Source organism: Lepisosteus platostomus, chromosome 22 (genome assembly GCF_059453375.1).
Source record: "Lepisosteus platostomus isolate fLepPlt1 chromosome 22, fLepPlt1.hap1, whole genome shotgun sequence".
Classification (NCBI taxonomy): Eukaryota; Metazoa; Chordata; class Actinopteri; order Semionotiformes; family Lepisosteidae; genus Lepisosteus; species Lepisosteus platostomus.
In genome coordinates this window covers 15,044,793-15,064,602 of record NC_142632.1, presented here as the reverse complement: position 1 = coordinate 15,064,602, position 19,810 = coordinate 15,044,793, and the positions used below count along the sequence as shown (strand labels likewise).

General features: G+C 41.4%; 1 protein-coding gene across 2 annotated transcripts in view; it reads left to right on the top strand.

Moving 5' to 3' along the window:
* srrm3 (serine/arginine repetitive matrix 3) overlaps window positions 1-19,810 on the top strand; it is a 99,513-nt gene that overhangs the window by 68,818 nt on the left and 10,885 nt on the right. For both annotated transcript variants that reach the window (XM_088616224.1, XM_088616225.1), the window contains exons 4-10: window positions 3,773-3,892; window positions 5,013-5,093; window positions 6,036-6,104; window positions 9,493-9,528; window positions 10,478-10,528; window positions 11,361-11,468; window positions 12,188-12,368. In XM_088616224.1, the coding sequence (XP_088472350.1) occupies window positions 3,773-3,892; window positions 5,013-5,093; window positions 6,036-6,104; window positions 9,493-9,528; window positions 10,478-10,528; window positions 11,361-11,468; window positions 12,188-12,368 (646 nt within the window). The remainder of the gene's footprint in view (window positions 1-3,772; window positions 3,893-5,012; window positions 5,094-6,035; window positions 6,105-9,492; window positions 9,529-10,477; window positions 10,529-11,360; window positions 11,469-12,187; window positions 12,369-19,810) is intronic.

Genomic DNA, 19,810 nt, shown 5'->3' with positions numbered 1-19,810 from the left:
TGAAGAAATATCGCCTTACTCTAACCAAAATCTAAAAATAAAAACAAACCTCTTGGGGGAAAAAATTAATTGAGCTCCAGCACATAACAGAATCTTATTTTAGAGAAAGCATTCCAGGGTACAGAAAAATACTGCCCTCGTCCATCCATCACTTCATTTAGGCTACCTCTTACTCGTAAAGTATAAAGAGCAGAGATGGCTGTTACCACAGATATTATATTAGATGATTGATATATTGTTCCCAATCTTTGCACTCTGTCTGTATTTCTGATAAAAGGTATATTATAGATTTACCTCTTATTTTCACCCTTTGCCATTTGAAAGTCTTCTGTACATTTTGCCCGATTACGTTTTGATAAATCAACTTGACATGAGGTGACCCAGCAAGCTGCTACAGTACATAAGGAATGAATTGTGTTTTTTTTTCCAGAAGTCTCTTCCCTCTTTTTCAGTTGGTGAACAATTTATGGGATTTGGATCTTTTTCTCTGTCTTCATCAGCAAAGTGCTGTGTAATCTGGAGCGGAGAGTAAGGGTTCAAACTGGATTAGGAGTGCAACCGACTGCCGACAATGGGCGTACTGTATTATACTCAGCTTCCCAAGAGAATTCAAAGCAGATCATAATTGCTAATTGCCCTAGTGCCTGGAGAAAGAGATGAAGTTCCAGATCCTCTTAAATACAAGACAGACCATTTAAGCAAGGAATGACAAAAGAGACAAGAACAGAATATATAGGGCAATTGATCTCCAGCAGCAATTCACATCTGGCTGGTATGAAGTCAGTTCCCTTTGGAAATAAAATAATACATAAAATACTAAACTACAAATCCTGGTGTGCATTTTATTGGAAATAATGAATGGTACTGTTCTACATGATTTCCACCCTGAGGTGAACTGAGGTGACTATATATCACAGGCGGACTGAGGGGACACCAACTTAATGAAAAGCTTACACCACAGTAAGCTATGTATTGTGCACCTCAACACCAGCTGCAGGGGTGCCATTACTAACATGCTTTGTTCTTATCTGTAGAGTATTTTAAATGAAAATAGATCTAAAAGTGCCATTCAGGCTAGAGGATTGTTAAACTGGAAATTTAATTGGCTTTAAACTGGAAATGCAAGCATGAAAACCTTCCCCCAGTCAGTCACCTACTCCTGGAAATGAGCTCATCCATTTCAATTAGCAGGGCTTCAAACTGCACGGTCCTGGACAAGCGTACTACGGTGTAAGACACACAGAGACATTTGCGGCCTTCATCTGATACACGGGTTTCTCTTCATGCTTTGCGGTCCATGAAATGCCACAGTGCCCGAAGAGGTAGAAGGGGGCAGGGGAGGAGGAGGAGAAGGTTATGGTAGACCTGTAAGGCTCGTGTGAGCAATATGCTCCTGTTATGTTCGCGATTTCTAACAGGCGAACAAATGTCAGCCGTGGCTAAAAACAGCAGTGGTGGATTGTCTGGAAATTCTGCGGAACGCTCCAGGAAAGTTTGTGAGCATGATTCATCGTGCCACAGGCTTTTAAGATATTCACTGCTAATTAAATTATTTCAAAGAGCCAGCTGCCCTGAGAGAATGTACTTGTTAATAGGCTCCACCTTCAATCAAAATGGGCTTTGTGCCCTGACCCGTCTAAGATAGAAATCAAGAAGCAAGGCTGAACTGAACCCTACTGCCCTGTGGATTCCTTATGACTGCGTGATACTGCATCTCATCTGGTTTGACTGCTGATGGAATCCTAAATACATGAAAATAAACGAGCTAATTAGTCAAGGTATTTTTGTGGTCAGCTTTGAAAGATCTGAGACTCTGACTGTGTTTTTCAGATGTTTGTTTCAGGGCTTTTGTGATTCTGTAGGTTTGCTTAGTTCCCCCAGTTCACACTCCAACTGAAAGTGCCAGTGCTGTTGCTAATACAAAAGCTGGAATGTTTCGTTTCTTGAGCAAGCTAGGGACACTATAATTTTCCGCAGCGTGTGCATGCTTTGTGTACTCCATCCCCACTGGTCCAAATTGTTTTGCCTCAGACAATTGCACCACTCTTAGAGAGGTATAGCGGAAGGTCAGGTCTCTGGTTTGGCTGACCCATTGTTTCTTGCTGTGCTCATCCATTAAGATCTGCAGTTCTGCTTCCATAAGCAAACACAGCAATTAACGAGCCCCTTGTCTCCCCAGAGGTCAGGACCACATGTTGGATGTGAGCCAACTGCATACCTGGGCCCAACGAGGGTGACCATGTGGCATTCCAGCCCACCTTATCATCTGAAATGAAAATGAGCATATTTCCTCATTTAACATTGCCTTTGGGGCTGGGAGTCCACTTACAACAGTAATCCAAGCATCTTGTTCATGTTGCTATTCCCGCCAGTGCGTGTTTGATCAGATGAGGAAGATAGGTTTCAGATGCTATGTGCTCTATGTAGATTAGGCAAAGCAGACCTCCCTATCTACAGATCTGAGTAAGAGGGCTGATTGCACTGCAGTCCATATTGTGGAGTTTAGTGAAAGGTGCTGCATTTAAAATAGACGACCTTACCAATACGAATATCTTTACACACTGATATAATGAAAAGTAAAACAGTTAGATGTGTGGAATTAAAATGAAGGGTTTATGACACTATTATGAGATAGGGTAGTCCCAGTTGTCTGCACAAAAACATAATGGTCGATGATAGAAAGTCCATGAGGATTTAATGTATGACTTTTCAGTTAACAGCAACAGAAAAACAGTCCAACCCACATTGTGCATGTTTTTATATACCCGAAAAAAGCCATATTTTCACCCACGTGGAACCTGTCACCAATAATCAGATAATTAAAACCCATATAATGACCCTAATAATATTCCCCCAAATTTGCTGTTTTCGATCCTTTAACCAAGTATAATCCAAACATATGTATTTCCTATAATTTGATAATTATTTTGTGATTAACTTTATCAGAAGCCTTCTGAAAATCTAAATAATACCATATTGTATGCTTTGTATGTCTCCATTATTGTTTTGTTCAAAGAACTTTAACAAATTTTGGTATAACTGTAACAGTTTAGTTGTGTAAAAAAACTTTGGTCACCAAGGTAGAGTACATTAAGGATATTCCTGTTCTGGAATCAATCCAGTAAAGTACTGTACAACCAGATATATTCCTAGACTCAGAAGAATGTCCTACACTGATAGGATTAAAGAACTGGACCTTTTTAGTCTTGAAGAGAAAACTAGAGGGGGCCATGAATTCAGTCCTATGGACCTCTTCAAACTGAATAGTGAAACACAAACCAGGTGACAGTAAGTGGAGACTATGTGGAAGTGTATTTACAATGGAGAATAGGAGGCATGTCTTTACAAATAGCACGCCCATATTGTCCAGACTGGTGCTCTAGCTTCCTTCAGGACATGGCTGGGTAAGAACTTTGAGTCCGTTAGCCACTGGATAAAAAAAACAAATGGGTGAGATGGGGCAAACAGCCTCCTGTGTTTACAACTGTACTTATCTTCTAAATGTGAAAAAAGCTCTTCTGATTTGTTGTTTCCTGTCTAAAGGAGCTGTACACACACTGTAAGTGAGAATTATATCTGAATCATAGGATTAGTAGAAGCTGCCTGAAAGGACTTTGATAAGGGCCTGCACCCAGTTCCAAGCATGCTGATTAACTCTTATACTGCAGGCTGACTGCAAGATGACCTCCATCTGCTTCAGAATGAAAACACGTGGGAGATGTGTGACCTGAGGAACTTGTGAGGTTTTATTTCTCTTCTTGTCTCTCTGCAGCGTCGACCGTGGGTGTGAGGAGCCCAGAGAGGACCTGCAACTGGGCGAAGACTATGAAGAGGAATATGATTGCCATGGCGAATATTACGAACGGGATTCTATTGGTCAAGAAGATTATAGGTAATCCAGGCCTGAGACTGAGACTAGGCCTGTACACTACTGATAAGGCAGCAAAGAAAACACTGCCCCTAGAAATGGTATATTCCTTCATGTCCTGGTCCTACATAGCACAGATCGTGTAGGCTTTACTGGCCTGTACAACACTCATTTCCAAAGATGTGAAATAATTTTGTTTAGCTTAAATAAAGCAAGTTAGTTTGGAAGACAGATTTGAATACCAGCCAGTGCTTAAGGACTACATTTCCCTTATTAGACATTACTTGTTTCGTTGATCAATAACTTGCAAGTGTACCTTATCAATAGCAACAGGGGCGCCGTATAAATGGCTGACCCTGCACTCTGACCCCAAGCTTCTCTCCCGTCTGTGTGTCTGTGTGTCTCATGGAGAGCAAGCTGGGGTATGCGGAAAGACAAATTCCTAATACAAGAAATTGTATATGGCCAAAAAAGTGTTCTTATCTTATCTTAGGAAAGTTGACCATTTGAAAGGATTGTGTTCAACACACAGTGACCTTGATATGATTGAGCTACAGTCAAGTGTATTGCATCTGTGATCATGATATTTCTATGAATGCTATGTTAAACATAAGCTATATTTTTAAGTAATGCGGTAATTTTTGGTAATTTCAAGTGTTGGAACATATTCAATAATTTTAAAAAATCCAGGTGAAAAATGTAAAGTTAAAAGTGAATGTTGTGTGTAAAAAGTCATTCTGGAAAATATCCCTTTGGGCCAGTAACTCTCTGTGTAATGATTTGAGATGATTGTTACAGCTGCTTTGAATTTTTGCTTATTCTTGAGGTGTTCAGACTTCAGTTGTTTCTCCAGTAGGTAAAATGCACCTCTCAGTTGGATTTAAATATGGAGATTGGCTTGACCTAGTTAAAAGTTGCCTCTTTTCTCACCTAATGAAGTCATTGGTTGCATTGCCTGTATGTTTTGGGTCATTGTCATGCTGAGCCCCACTCAATAAGTATGGAGACATTTTCTTCTATATAAGCAGAGCAAATATTTCAGTAAACTTCAGAGTTCATTACCATATGCCTGGACTCAGCACCTGTGTTGTGTGACACATATGCTGTACAGAGGTCAGAGACCATTGGTTTTGTCCTCCGTCAGAATGAAGAGGAAATGCAGTAGCTCTTCCTCTCCTCCCCCCAAGAAGAGGAAGAAGAAGAAATCTGGCCGCAGGAGAAGTCGGTATGTGTGGCTGTAAAGCAGTGTAGGCCCAAGGGAGGCTGTGGTGTGACGTGTGACTTGGGGAGAGGGTTGTGTCTACGTTTGTCTGGTTCGTCCAGCATGATTCTTCTCCTGTGGCACAGCACGAGCCTCCCTGCCCACAGAAGAGACCCAGGCTGTGCCAGCTGCACCTTCCTCTGCTGCTTGAAGCCAACAGGTGGCAGAGGGAAAATGGGCTTGCAGTAGGCATTGATGTCTCAGAGGGGAAAAAAAAAAACTTGGATGGGATTTCAATAAGGCTTTCAGTGGTCTTTGCCCTGTGATTGCTGGTGTGTCAAAAAATGAAATGATTGAAGGCAGATAGTTTGGGGGAATCTGCCTATTCCTCCTCGTTCTCCCCTGTGTGTGGTTGTGGGGTTTGTAGCTGCAAGCTGTGACATGAAAACTACAGCAAAATACGGCAAATACAGCTATTTCAAATCGGGTGGGTATAAAAACATAATTGATGAATGAACAATTTGATGTGTCTGTAAATTGTAAAATTGAATGCCCCCCGCCATTACCAAGTACTTAAAACAGAGGTCATGAGCACATAATGACTCTAGAAGTGAAAACATCAAGGATTTAAATAATTTATCTGAAGTACCAGCACTTAATACTACAGAAGCCAGGATGAGTTCTGGCTCTGGTATAGACTTTACCTTTTTTACATAATAATGCCTGAAAAACAGAACAAGGCTTTATACTCTAACAATGTAATTCATAGAGAAAGACCTTGTAATGTCATTTCATGGTAAAAGTTTTAAAACAAGCAATTTAACAGCCTTCCCAGGGCTCAGTGTAGGACATGTTCATAGTATTGGGCTTGTTTTCTCAAGGTACTTGTAATGCTGTCGTATAAATTTCTTAACAAACTGTGTCTGGAAAGGCTCGTTCTAAATTTGGTCTCTGGTCTGTTTCCAGTTTTGACAGCTCCTCTCCTCCCCGGAAAGAAAAGAAGAAGAAAAGTGGGAAGAAACACAAAAGAGATAGGTATTTATCCCAACTGCCAGACAGGAGTTCATCTTTTCAGCATTATTAGGGGCGCACAGGAAATGGAAGCTGTCACAGCATGTGTTTTTTTTAGAATATGGGAAAGATAATGGATGAGAGGATAAAATCTGGCCTCGTTCCTGCTCAAGTCTAAGAGCAGAATTGGTAAGTGCTCCTGACACACATATAGAATCCATCTGCTGCCAGACTTTGGGATGGGAAATAACTGACAAAGACAGAACAGTAAATCAGAGGTGTTAGTGAGGACATTTACAGTTTTGTGGAAACCTACAGAAATTACATTAAGAATAAAAGGGCACCCAGTCCATGTTGCTCATTTGGTGACCAATAGCGTATTGATCCAATAATCATCCAATAATAGCTACTTGCTAATAGATCCCAGGGAATGTACTTCAGCAATATGACTGGGCAGTTTGTTCCACACCCCAACAACTCTTTATGTATAAAGAAGTGCTTCTATATGGTGCTAAACTCTTAATACAAAATATTATATTTTTGTACAATAATGCTCTGTTTCCTTTTTCTAATTTAGTGTTAATGTAAGTAAAATATGACTTTGTAAAAGTATAGACGAATCAAATCCTTAAAACTGACAGGCTGTCGACCTATCTGGGCTCATTTGATGAGAGGCAGACAGCTGGGCAGTCTCTTGTCTCAGGGCTATTGCAGCCACTTCTCCCAGTGTCTCTTACTCACTAAATACATCATTTAGATCATATAAAAACTGAATTCACATCAATAATAAAAGAAAGCTGCTGTTTGAAAACCTTCTTCAAAATAAAATACTGTGCAAGTCACCCCACACCTTTTTTAAAATATCCATGTACAGTAGGTTCTTAAAATTCTGCTATTCCAAAAAAAAAAGTTCTTTTAGTATTCCTAGAGGGTTAGCAAGAACTTATCAGCTAAAGCTTTCGTGGACATAAAGGGCTAAATTTGGCTTTTAAAAAAATGAACTAAAAGGATTTGGGGCACCAATTATCTGAAAGGCACATTTCCCTCCATGGCGTCTGTGTTCATTATAATAACCGTGACACTGGAACATCTGTTACCTGAATAATACATTCCTTTTAGAAATCCATACATATTCAGTGGGTTGGTTTCTTTCAAAAATTAAATTTGTCCTTAGACTTGTTTTAGTCTGTGGTGAGTGTCTGGCCATTTCTGTGCCCTTGTGCAGGATTTGTAAGGAGTTTGTCCATTACCACCCAAAACTACCTCTAAAATGGGGAGTGTCTCATGAGGTTTTGTTCATGCGCAGCTCCTTTTTGGTGAGTTTACGGTAGGGCAGAATGGTGGTGTAGTAGTTAAAATTGCAGGGTTTAATTCCAGACCTGGGGTGCTGTTTGCGTGGAATTTGTATGTTCTCCCTGTGTTCATGTGGTCTTCCTCCGGGTGCCCTGGTTACCTCCCACAGTTCATTGATATACTGGTGGCTAAATTGGCCTATGGGAAAACTGGCCCTTGTGTGAGCTTGTGTGTTTGTATCTGTGTTTGTGTCTGTGTGAGTCCTGTATAGGACTGGTGTCCTATCCAGGGTGTACCCTGCCACGCGCCCCGTTATCTGTCGGGACAGGCTCCGGCTCCCCCACAATCCTGAATTGAAAGAAACAGAAAAAATTGATGGATGTGTGGAATTTAGGGTGTCAGGTTCATGAAGTACAAAAAGAGCGAAGAAGGCAGTAAAGTTGGCTTAGCATGCTCACACCGCAAGTGGGGAGAGATATTGCAATAACAGCTTGCAATTACAAAGACGTCATCGCTTTCCAAATACCAGGGGGAATGGGAACACATACCACTCCTTCCAATAACTGGGCCAGCAGGTGGCTTGTAAAATGATATCCTAGCAAAACCGCTGAGCCTCTTCTTTCTGTTTTTCCTCCTGGAGTTTCGGAGAGAAAGGTGCGCGGCACTGCAGATGTTGCGTTGCAGATGTCTGTGAAGGAGTAACACACGGGTGAGGGAGGGGAACAAGGCACAGAAGAAAGGTAACGCAAAGACACAGCCCTCCAAGGGGACAGACAAAAGAAGTGGAGCTGCTGCACACTTTGAAAAAAATTAATAATCCCAGCAAACTCTTCGGTGTGGCAGGAGGTACTGCAGTTTGAAATCTGAAAAAGGGTCTTGTTCTTGATTTCTTTGTTCTGTGCCATGATATAAATACCTAAAACAGACAAACAGCACCCTCCAGAGAAATAAAGATGATATGCCATTTCAAGTCTTTTTTTTTGTTCTTAGTAGGATTGCACACATGCTTTTTTTGTCGATGACAAAAAAAATCAGAGGATTAAGAAAATTTCTCACACTCGGGATAAAATGTGCTAACTACAATTTGAATTTTCGCAACTCCCTTCTGACTCACTTGTTACTTAGCATAGCAAGGCCCCATTTGTTATGAGAAAAACCATCACACAGGCTTTGAGGGTAATTGATGATGGTGCAGCTCCTTCTCATTCTTCAAAGATGGGGCGACACAGTGGTACAGTGGTTAGTTAGCATGGCTCCCTCGCAGTGCTGGGGCTCTGGGTTCTGTTCCTGGGGTGCTATCAGTGTGGAGTTTGTATGTTCTCCTGGGTTTCCTCAAGGTGCTCAAGGGTTTCTTCTCACAGTCCACGGACATACTTGTAGGTTTATTGGCTTTTGTATAATTGGCCCTGGTGTGAGCGTGTGCTGTGTGGTGCTGTGTGGTTCCGTCTGTGCCCTGCGATGGACTGGCGTCCTGTCCAAGGGGTATCCTGCCTTGCACCCTCTACTTGTTGTTAGGCTCCTCACACGATCCTGTACTGGTTATTAATGGATTCGAAGATGGATGGGTTTTAAAGGTGGATAATGAGAGAGAGAGAAAAAGTTTAATAAAGACCTTAAAGGTTTGCCTAGATTCTTTTTTCCTGTAAATTAACAGGGATACTAGAAGGTATGATTATGATTCCTGAATGTAATGTCTTGATTCCAGGCTCTGCCTCCATGGATTTCTTGGCATTGTCAGCTTGCCCAGTGGAGGAGGCTGAGGAAGTGTTGGGATTCCTGGCAGCTAACATATTAATGACAATGAGTGAAGACTGATTTCTAAGACAATAACCCAGTATTTGTGTACAGTTCCAGTTATATCAGCACTTTCGCATCTGGCTTTGTTTTTCTCTCTTCAGTGGACCCCTACCCCTGTAGTGCTAACAGGTTTAAAAAACGTCAGCTGATGCTTTAAAACTGGACGGTGGAAATGTACAAGCATTTCCACGCCTCACAGCCTCAATTACTGTACCAGGTGTTTAAATTTTTTTTTAGCATGACGAAGGTGTGTGGCTGTGTTGTACTGGGTGTGAACAGAGGCATGGCATTGTGTGATCAGTTTTTTTCACTCTCGCTGTAGGTCTGCTTCTGGATCCAGAAAAAAACGGAGGTACAGGTGAGTATCTGATGATACCTTCCATTGGCACTTTGACCTGGACCAGCACCGATTTATTGTGTTGCCATCTTCCTGCACACAGCCATTCTTACTGATGGCACATTTAAGATCATTTTCATTTTTTATTTAAAGTGAGGGCTCTGAGGGGAGGAATGGTGGTGCAGTAGTTAGCACTGCTGCCTCAGAAAGCTCTGGGTTTTACTCCTGCGGTATTATCTTGGTGGAGTTTGTATGTCCTCCATTTGTTCATGCCACCATACTGGTATTTAAATTGACTTCTGGGAAACTTCTGGTGAGAGTGTGTGCATGTCTGTGTGTCTCTGTGTTTTGTCCTGCAATGGATTGGCATCCCATCTAGGGTGTATACTTCCTTGTGCCCATTGCTTGCCAGGATAAACACCAGATTCCCAGCTAAACTGGCAGTATAGATGCTGTACTGGATAAAGAGGTTTAGAAAAAGGATGAATAGCTCTCAGAAGTTGCTTACTAACTGTAAAAGGGGCTATGCATTTTTAACTCTGGTGTGATTTAGTTTATTCTTCACAGTGAAAGCCCTGGAAATTTAACATAATGTACTTAATGTTGTGTATCTACACTATATACACACATTAGTGTTTTGCTTTTTTGTCAAAATACTAATGTTGTGTCAGTGTAATACCATAACTGTTTGATTCAATATGTATACAATTAATACATATTGCGACTAATAACATTCTCTTTCTATATTCTATGCAGAGAAAGTTTTGTTTCTTCTTTATCTAGATGTTTTATAGAGGGATGTACCTTTATACCATAAAACTCAGTCGTGTTTTAGCAAGGAACGATTATAGCTTGTAGTCACCAATTAGAGATGTGTCTGGGGAAGAGTGCTTCGCTGTAATTTCTCTGTGAAGATGTCAAGCACCGTTTGTTTCAGAGACAACATCTAATTTATATTTAAACTTCTCAGATCTGGGAGCCCGAAGAACAAACACAGAGACAAGAACAAACAAAGGAAGAGGTAAGCTTTTCCTGAGGTCCTCTGCCTGCTAAAATCCCGTATGCCGCAGTGTAGGTGCAGGCACTAGTGATGACAGGTCTTCTTGCTAATGAATTTGCTGGAGAGCAGGCAGGCTTGGTCAGGACTCCGAACCATCTGCTTGATTTCAGATCGCAGTCTGCTCAATATGTACATGAAAAGAAATACACTGTGCAAGATGCAGAATATACCTATCTCTAAAATATACTGCCACATCTTACTTCTCCTTTTCTACAACCTTGAACTGCATTTTTATTTTAAAATATGCTTTTGTTTGTACACATAAATCAGAGGTAGAGAGTCATTCCTGTGCAGTCAGCTTGAATGGAGCAAAGCACGTCTTATACTGCGGACATGTAGTGCTAATGAAAGGGAGCTCAGCACTCCACAGTGAGCACTTTTGCACTGACCTTGTTAGAACACAACAGAAGGGGAGAAAATTCAAATGAAAATGTATCTGTTGTTCTTCAAAAACACCTTAAAAAGCACAATTTTAAAAAAAGGAAGCACCCTTTTCCCCCTTTTCTAAGCCATATGTTTTGCCTGCAGTGGCTGAAGAGAGCAAGTCAGCACTTGTTTCGACCTCTAACGCCAGCTCCTCACTCATTATTCATGGGCCCCTGCGCTTATACTTGTTTGGAGAAAGCAGGTGGAGGAAAAGTGCAGTTCAGCTCTTTCTTTACCCCCCTGCAGAGGCAACTGCCCTTTTGCAAAGAAGCAGCCTGTGCCAACTCGGAGCCAGTGTGCGTGTCTGCAGCAGGCACAGTACAGTGTGCAGGCTGCAGTGGTGAATGAGCCTTCTCTGTGTTTCCAGGTCTCCCCTGGACTCTCCCAGCCGGAGGTCCTACCACAGAGGCAGCTGCTGCAGCTCTCGCAGTGCGTCTCTGTCCTCAACTGGCAGCTTGCTAAAGTCTCCTAGCAGGTAGGCCTTCTGGGCTTCTTGATGCCGCGTTTCAGTTTTCTCATTTATTGATGCGTTTTGTATGTTGGCCTCAGCCCACCACCTGGTGGTAAGTTCTCCTTCCTTAACTTTAACAAAATAAGCAGCAGCATTTTTGTCTTGCATCTCACCCATGGAGGGAGTTCGCATTTGTGGTTTTAATATAACAAGTCTCTGTGGCAAACGTTTCCAAACTCCCCCAGGAGAGTCTTTTCTGTACCAGTATTAACTCCTGTTGTAGACCATCCACTGAGCTGAAAAAACCCAGCGCATGTTGTTAGCCCAGGAGAATAGTGCAATTCAGATACCTATAAAAATAAGCAAACGGGAACATCAGCAATCCTGAAAGAACGCCTCTGATTTACAGTTTTCTAGGATTATGTCTGCACACGTGCTTGTGATGTAACATCCGCTCTGCTGGCTGCTATAGGCTCTTCTGTTCACATTTGGTGAAAAGCTCAAGTCTGTGTGGGAGTGAATGCCCGCTAAATAATTCTCCATTTATTTCCGGACGAGGAAGAATAAATGATTCTCATTTCTTGGAGGCTTAATTGCATGAAAATGTCACCACAAAACCTAAAGAAAGATGCGGCCAGCAGTTTCAAGAGAGGGATGTCTCATGACCTGCAATGCCATGCTTTCAGTGAAAGGTGAAAGACAAGCGAAGGAGAGGAGTCTTCCAACTGCTTTGTCTCCGGCAGGACAAACTGTCAACACCGGGCGGACGGGCACAAGGTCTGCTGCTCCCCCTCCAGTCGCAGTGTGTCTCCTTCGCCAGGACACGCCAGTCCTTCCGCCTTGTGGCACAACGGGCACCGCGATGGCACCAAGAATGGCAAGGACAGCGAGGCGAACAACCCACCGGGAGAGAAATCGCAGGATGTACGTAGTCTCTTCTGTTTATCTTTTCCTTACTCTTGACTTCCATTCTCTTTTCCTGATTTTTCCAGGCCACTCTGCTGGCTCTGGACTCAGTGGTGGTAGCCTACGGGCAGCTTTGGGGTGGAAGCTTATGTCTGGTCTCCATTTCTTCACTGTCGCGTTATCTTTTCGAGCTGGTGTTAGAGCAGCACTGAAACAACAGACACTCAGCAAGGGTAATGATCTCTATCAAGCGCAAGGAGCTCAAAACGTGGCCCAGTCGCTGCTCAGAGCATGAGGAACATCATTTCCCTGACTTTTTGAAAGCTAAAAAAGCTAACTCGACACCTCCCATTGAATTCTCGGCTTCGTGTTTTGAAGAAGCAGCTCGTTTAACACTCAGCTCAGAATCCGTTTTTATTTTAAGTGAAGATGCGTGAGCGATGGTGGACTGTACCACATTCAAGAGTCCTTCCATTAGTGTTGCCCTTACCCTTCATCAGTTTCACAAGCTGATTTTTTAATGAATATTTGATCTGAACCTTTCTTTGAACTACACCAACATCAAAACTCCTGAGTTAAAATATTCCGATAGAGCAGAGCCCTTCAGAGTCGTGATGATTATGCAAACTCCTCAGAGATTTCCAGTTTTGGTGCTGTCGGCTTAGAGCACATTAATAGATCTCGGACTGCTGTAAAAAGTTTACACCCAATACGTTTGCGATTACCCCAAAATGTTTCTGATGCTTACTAATACCTACTGGAGCAATATCTTAAAAACTCAACTATATGAACAAACTGGGTAAAACACAAAATTACACTGGTTTATAGTTTCAGTTACATACTTTCAAAAAAATACAAGAGAAACTACAAAAGACACGTAGAAAAAACACTTGGACCAGTATCTCAAAACAAAGACCAGTCTAGCAAAGTAGGAAGCTGTAAGTTGTCTGAGCCCAGTGTTGGAGGGCAGGTGTGTCTACGTGTTTTCTAGGTCTTTTTAAAGCAGTAGCACCTGAAGAACTGATAGAAGTGGTTTAATTGGTTGAATTAAAGCCAATGATGATTTAGCTGATTTAGTCCATTAGGAGCTGAGCTGGAATTAGAAATCTGTAAAAACCTCAGATCTCCGAGATCTGGATTGGACAGCTCTGTTTTTGCGTGACCATTGTACACAGAACAGGTCAAACCTCACCTCACACATGGAGTCCATGATGGGGAAAAGGGGGACAATATGGAATACAGTGAAAGATTCCCTGAAAATTGTCGGCATCATGTAATTCTGGAACTGGCAGTGTAAAAATTTAACTGCAGTTGGAGGATGAGGATGGCACAGAATCCTTAAATAGTCCATGATTTGGCAGGGTTTGACATAATTCGAAGAATCCATCTGTGCCTAATGCTATCATTACCTTGACACATCAAGCATAGGGTGAAAGAAGTGCCATTTTGGCAGATTGAACCTTCTTTTAAATAACTTTTAGGGAGAGAAGTGAAAGTTCATTGTATCTGGCAGCTTATGCCATGAAAGAGTCAAGTCAAGTTCCATCAGTGTTGGACCAAGAATAACCCAAAGACAGTGTGTGCTCTGTCCAAAAGTCAGGAAGCATCATGGGCAGGGATGGGAGAGGTCACCAGCCAGTGACTGGCAGTGATCTGTCCCACAATGCCAAGATTGTACGGTGAGTTGCAGTGGGAGGGCTCCAGATTTTTCATCCCTGCAGTCCCAAACTGGAACCCCCCTGCACAGGACTGCTGCTCTGAGAGCAGAGGAGATTGGCAGCACACCTCATCAAATGGGGCTGGTGCTGTAGCTCAGCGTGTCCCCTTTCATACAGAGTTACCCCTTTGTTTGCAGCGTGTCACATTTTCCTGTGTTCTGCCACTGGCACACTTGATATCCCTGATATTTCTTAACGTGGTTGGCCATTCCAATTGCAATCATTATCCTGTTTTCCTATAGTCGGGTGACAATAGGAATTCTCTGCCGTTCTGTACCCTCTTACACTGCAAACCATCTACAGTGGTCTCTCCTGTTATGGTCATGAACAGCATTTCCCTAAGAATATTTAGAGGCCGTGGGGGTCTTCTGCTTCTTCTTGTTTAAATTGTTGAGCATTAATAAACAAACTGCTGACCGTGTGATGTTCTTTACTTCATTGTCACATGTCTGGAACTACTTCCCAGCTCACAGTAAGTGGAGAAATTTAATACTAAGCTCCCTGGTATCGTATTGTAATGTATGTCGACTCGAGAGGTGGCTCTCCAAGCTGTTTCAAGCTGGTTTAATATATTTTGGGGGAATAAAAACTATGAAAATACTGAGGTATTCGATTTCTGTGTTGTTGCTTTTTTTGTGTTTTGCAACACTTAGAAGGGCCAGCCTACTGTTTATTCAAAATCGATTATTTGGATGCAAGTAACAAAAATTGCAAAAAGAAACATTTAAAAGATATATAATGCAGTATGCGCTAGTGTTTTTTTTTTTCAAGTTTCATCAAGGTGCATGTTTATAAGGAGTGTCATTGGGTTTTTTTATTTTCCTTTTTCATTCATTATTTATTTGATTACTATTGGTTTTTAGTTGTATGATCAATAAATACCCCCTTATTTTCTGTCTTGTTTATGTAAAAAGCACTCATATATTTTGGAACTGGAACAAGTAGGTTAATGGGTATGTGTACTAGATTTCCTTCAAACACCGATGTCTGTAAGATGACAAAGTACATCTGTGCTACACAGTAATAGCTTCCTACTTAGCTGGATAAATGAAAGCCAAACCCATCGTCAAGTACACTTGTGAACCCCATTTCGCACTTCTGGGTTCTAACCTGCATGTGTCCACTAGGGGGCAGTAATATTTCTGTCCACTTGTCTCGTGGTGTTGGTAAAATATCGACAAACAAATGTTGCCATTACTATACACACAATTTTCAGCACATTGGTTTTACAATGTTTGTAGCTGTGTGTTCAATATGGATCATTAGGTGCATCGCAATCCAATCTTTCCACTGCTACATAACTTAATAATGGCCATTAACACATTTATCTGGGGCCTATTTTCTTTAAATCTTTATCAGTCTTTATTTCTTTGTTTGCCTGTCATTCTTTAACAGTTATCATTAGAATTTTTGTCTTTAGACTGCATACATGAGTAGAGTGTAAAAACCAAATACCCAGCAATATCTGTAACTAAAATATTTAAAAGGGACTTGAGCCACTTGAATTGCATCTGGTTAAAAGAAACCTGGCATCAATAACACAAGATGACTCTAAAAAGAAAAGAAAAATGTTAGTGGGAGCAACTTACCCTTGACAGAACTGTGCTTTATTTTTGCACTTCAAAGTAAAAAAAAAAGATTTAACCTTACGTGACAACTAAATTGATGCATTCTTTTTATATTGCACATGAAACCTGTGCCAAACAATGCTTTGCACTTCATTAATCACAAGTGGAATTGTAGTGGAGCAGGGTGATCAATGTTGTTCCATTCCATCCCATTCTGCTGCTATTTTTTGTTCCAGATTTTTACCCTTAATTAATTAATCTTCCTTCGCAGGCTCACTGAAGTAATTACAGTTGGAGTTAAAATGTAGTCTTCCAATTGAATGGATGGAAAAGTCAGATCCTGATAGCCCTTTAACATTTTTGTCCTTTCTGATCATCAGTGTGTCTGTAATTGTGGATTTAGAGAGTGAGATTGACGCTCTGACACAATGTGGAGGTGTTTCAAGATTAGAGTTACTGCTGTCTTGTGAATATCTGAATAAATATATCCCCAATAAATATCAGAATCTTATTTTATAAAATAATCTTGATATTTTTCTTAAATAATAATCTTTTAATCAAAATCAGATCTTTTAGTCTACTAGTAAATCTTTTAGCAAAAATAAAACCTTACAGCACTTATCGAATGACGTGATGAGAAAATCACATATCAAATTTCGGGTAAAAACACATACTGCGGTTGCCAGTCAAATTAACATGACATTCTGTAAAGCTATTAGGCAAGTCTTGAAAGCTGTCCTGCCTTTTTTTGCTTTTAAAGTATGCCTTCACTTTTGCTGGTTGAGATATGAAATCATTTGGAGAATTCTGACCTCTGCTAAAAAAAAAATAGCATTTAGCAGCAAATATAAATGTTGGGTCTGGAGAAGTGCTTAGCTAATGAATGATTTGGCTAATCGCAAACCCCCCCACCTCCCTTGATTGCCATACCTTAAGGTTTGAATGTTTTGAGGCCCTGATGTAGGCTGGGGGGTCTACAGGAGGATGAAGGCCTAAGTTATATAGTCAAGCACTGGCTGACAGGGCCTAAGGAGTTGGTGTAGATTTAAAAAAATTAACCTCTCAAATGCAAGAAAAGAAGCTGGATTTGTGGTCGGACTGGGGCGGAGAGCTCAGAAGCTGCTTGACAGCTTGTAGAAACTGTCTCCCCACCGGCCTGAGCTTGATCGAGTCTGCTAGCTGTTGGTCCTTTTAAACAGATCCTTCAAACTAGGCTGAGCTCCCTTTTAAATGGGCTGGTTGGCGTTCTGTACTCCGTTGTGGCACTGACTGCCTCCTCCTGTTGTATGTGACTCACCTCTTGGCTTCTCTGTCAGGCTGACATGCTCTTCTCCACCCCTGTCATTAGCTGGGTTCTGCATGCTCTTGCGGTTCTTTCTGTCCATTGTTTCTTTAATGTTATTTCAAAGCTAGACCTTTTTTTCCCTTCTCCTTTCTCCTTTTTTTAACACCATGGCTGCACTTGTCTGAGCACAAAGAGAGCAAATCATTTATTTTTCTTTGCTTTATTTGTTGGGTTGGTTTCTTTACTTTCTTAGTCATAGGACAATAGCACATTACTAAAGAGCCATTGTCTTCTTCCCATTTTGCTCTCCAGTGTGGAGATTTTTTTTCTTTTATTCTTTTTATTTTTTGAAATATTGCATACCTGTCACTGATTGAAATTAAAGGTAGGTACTGGTCTGCCTACGCACGTACATATCTATGCCGATGAGCCTGTTGAAAGCACCCTAGCTTGACTTCAATGTTTTTATTAATTTTTTTAAATAATCATTCAGTGTTTTTTTTTTCAATTTTCATTTACTGATTTTTTTGTTCCTTTTTTTTCCGACTCATACCAGTCCAGTCCCCTCCTCCTCTCCCAACTCAAATAATCCTCTTCATCTTTTCAGTTGGTAGAATGCATACCTGTGTGTTTAGCATTTTTCCTGTTCTTCTGTGAATGGTATATCCATTTTTCTTATATTTCTTTTCATGTTCTGTAACAGCTGTTCTGATAACTGTCATTGGCGTTAGTGGTTGTTTGCTTTTCCTCTAGTTTTAGCAAATCAACATAAATTTGGGAGGAGGGGGGGGGGCGATTTAATTTTTTTGAATCCAACAGTTTTACACAGTAGAGACACTTTGTGTTGACCCTCCACTCCACTGCCCCTCACACCCACACGCCACCCCAGCAGTGATGAACGCCTACATTCTTGACAGAGGATGGGTTGCATGAGATGACTTGATATTGCTTTCCACTGTGTACTGAAATATTATCTGGGAAGGTACTCATCACCTTTGACCTTTTATTCACCGTGCATAAGCACACACCTCAATGCCTCATACTCACTCTCCTCACTCCCCATTCTTGCTCCCTCCCCAGTCCTGCGAACGTGCATCAGCAGAAGCACTATATTTTTTTCCCTAGAACTTACAAAAACAGGTACTGTACATCCTGACATCAGACAGATAAATAGGCTACATCTTAAGTTTAACAGCTCGTCAGGATTCATATTTGATCATTTAGCTTCCGGGATACAATCTCATATAATTGCATCATAAGTCAGCTTGGCTTTACTGTGATTTTACGGTGATAATGGTCATGGTGATTGCTATTAGATATTATTAGAAGATCCTGTGCTACAGGGGTAAATACCGATACAGCGCACTACAAGCACTTATACAGTTTTTAATCAATACAGGGAAGGTTTACACATATAGTGTTTTTGTTCTAAAATAAATGGCCACAGATCTTCATAAAACATTAGGACAAGCTTTGTCCGTCTCCGAATAGTTTTGTTTTTCACATAATCCCAAAAGTGAGCCACAGGGAGCTCTTTTACATGGAGGTCATAACAGAAAGCAAAAGGAAGTAGTTACCATTTAGCGTCCCAGACGTGGGCTGTGATGTTAAGTGTCAGATTTGCAAAATGAGCCAAAGCATTGGCCAGAGCCTTTGAAGATGAAGCTGCATGACCTTTCGAGCTTATCGTTGTCTTCAGACCCTGTTCAACGCTCAGGCGGCTCGTCAGATAGGCAGAAATCAGCCTCCAGGATGGGTTTTGACTCCACTGCTGTTGAGGGCAATGAAGTGAAAGTTTCAGCAACTCGCTCAGTCAGTTCAGTTCTCCCAGGAGGGACATATGTTAGAAAAGTACCAGCCGTTTTCCTCTTAGTACTTTCAGCCAGTGGGAATACTGCATGCAAAACTCTGCCCCCTAGTGCACATTCAGATTGATGGGTCTGAAGGAGTCTATCACTTCAGAGGGACATAGAGCAGGGAGATCATGTCATGTGTGTGTTACCAAATTCATCTTGTTCATGTTTGTGAAGATTGCCCACCACCTAGGGTGCTCACCTGCACATGATGCTGGGAATCAGGAGGCCATGTTGTTTCTAAGCCCTAATGTGTAGGAACACATAGAGGTTAATTCCCCGTTGCAAAATCAAAAGAAAAGCACAGAGTTTTGGCTGTGGAGCCTTCCTCAGATGTGCACCAGTGGAAACATTGTGTTTTTCTTTTGGCTTTGCAGCTGGCATGCCAGTGCAGCTCCCCACTCTATCCTGATGCATTTATTTCAGTAAATTATGTTCAAAATATTTAAAAGGTCAGAAGGTGATGGGAGTGGTTCTGTCATTTGTAGGTGAGAGAAAAGTGTTTTCTTTTGCTGTTTTGCTCACGCCATTATTCGATCAGGGTTCCAGGAAGCTCCTTTCTTTCTGTGCAATCCAAAACAAGCTAAAGCCAATTGCAGAGCTCAGGGTTCTGAAACACAGCTCCTGGGAAAGGTGCTTGACTCTCATGTGCTCTTCACTGGCACGCACGCCAACTCAACTGTCATTGTGTCATGAAAAGCGAGCTGGATTCGAAGAAAACCAGGAGCTCCCGTTAGAGACTGGTGAACACAGTGTTCCCCAAGCAGAGAGCTAGTGAGATTGTAGTGATTAGGGACAATGTTGCCCAACCAGTAAAGCTGTTGTAAAAAGCTGTTTCTTTTTTATTCTGCTACTTATTTTTATATACTGAAAGGTATTAAAATACAACAAAGGTATTGGTTTTAAAGCCTCTCTGCATGTATTCATATATCTGCAGCAATTGTTTAATATGGCCAGGTCTTAGTTAGGTTTTGCCCTGCAAACAGCTTTGTTTGCTGTTTCACAGTTAAAGTCAGGGAAGCAGATTTGAAAATTA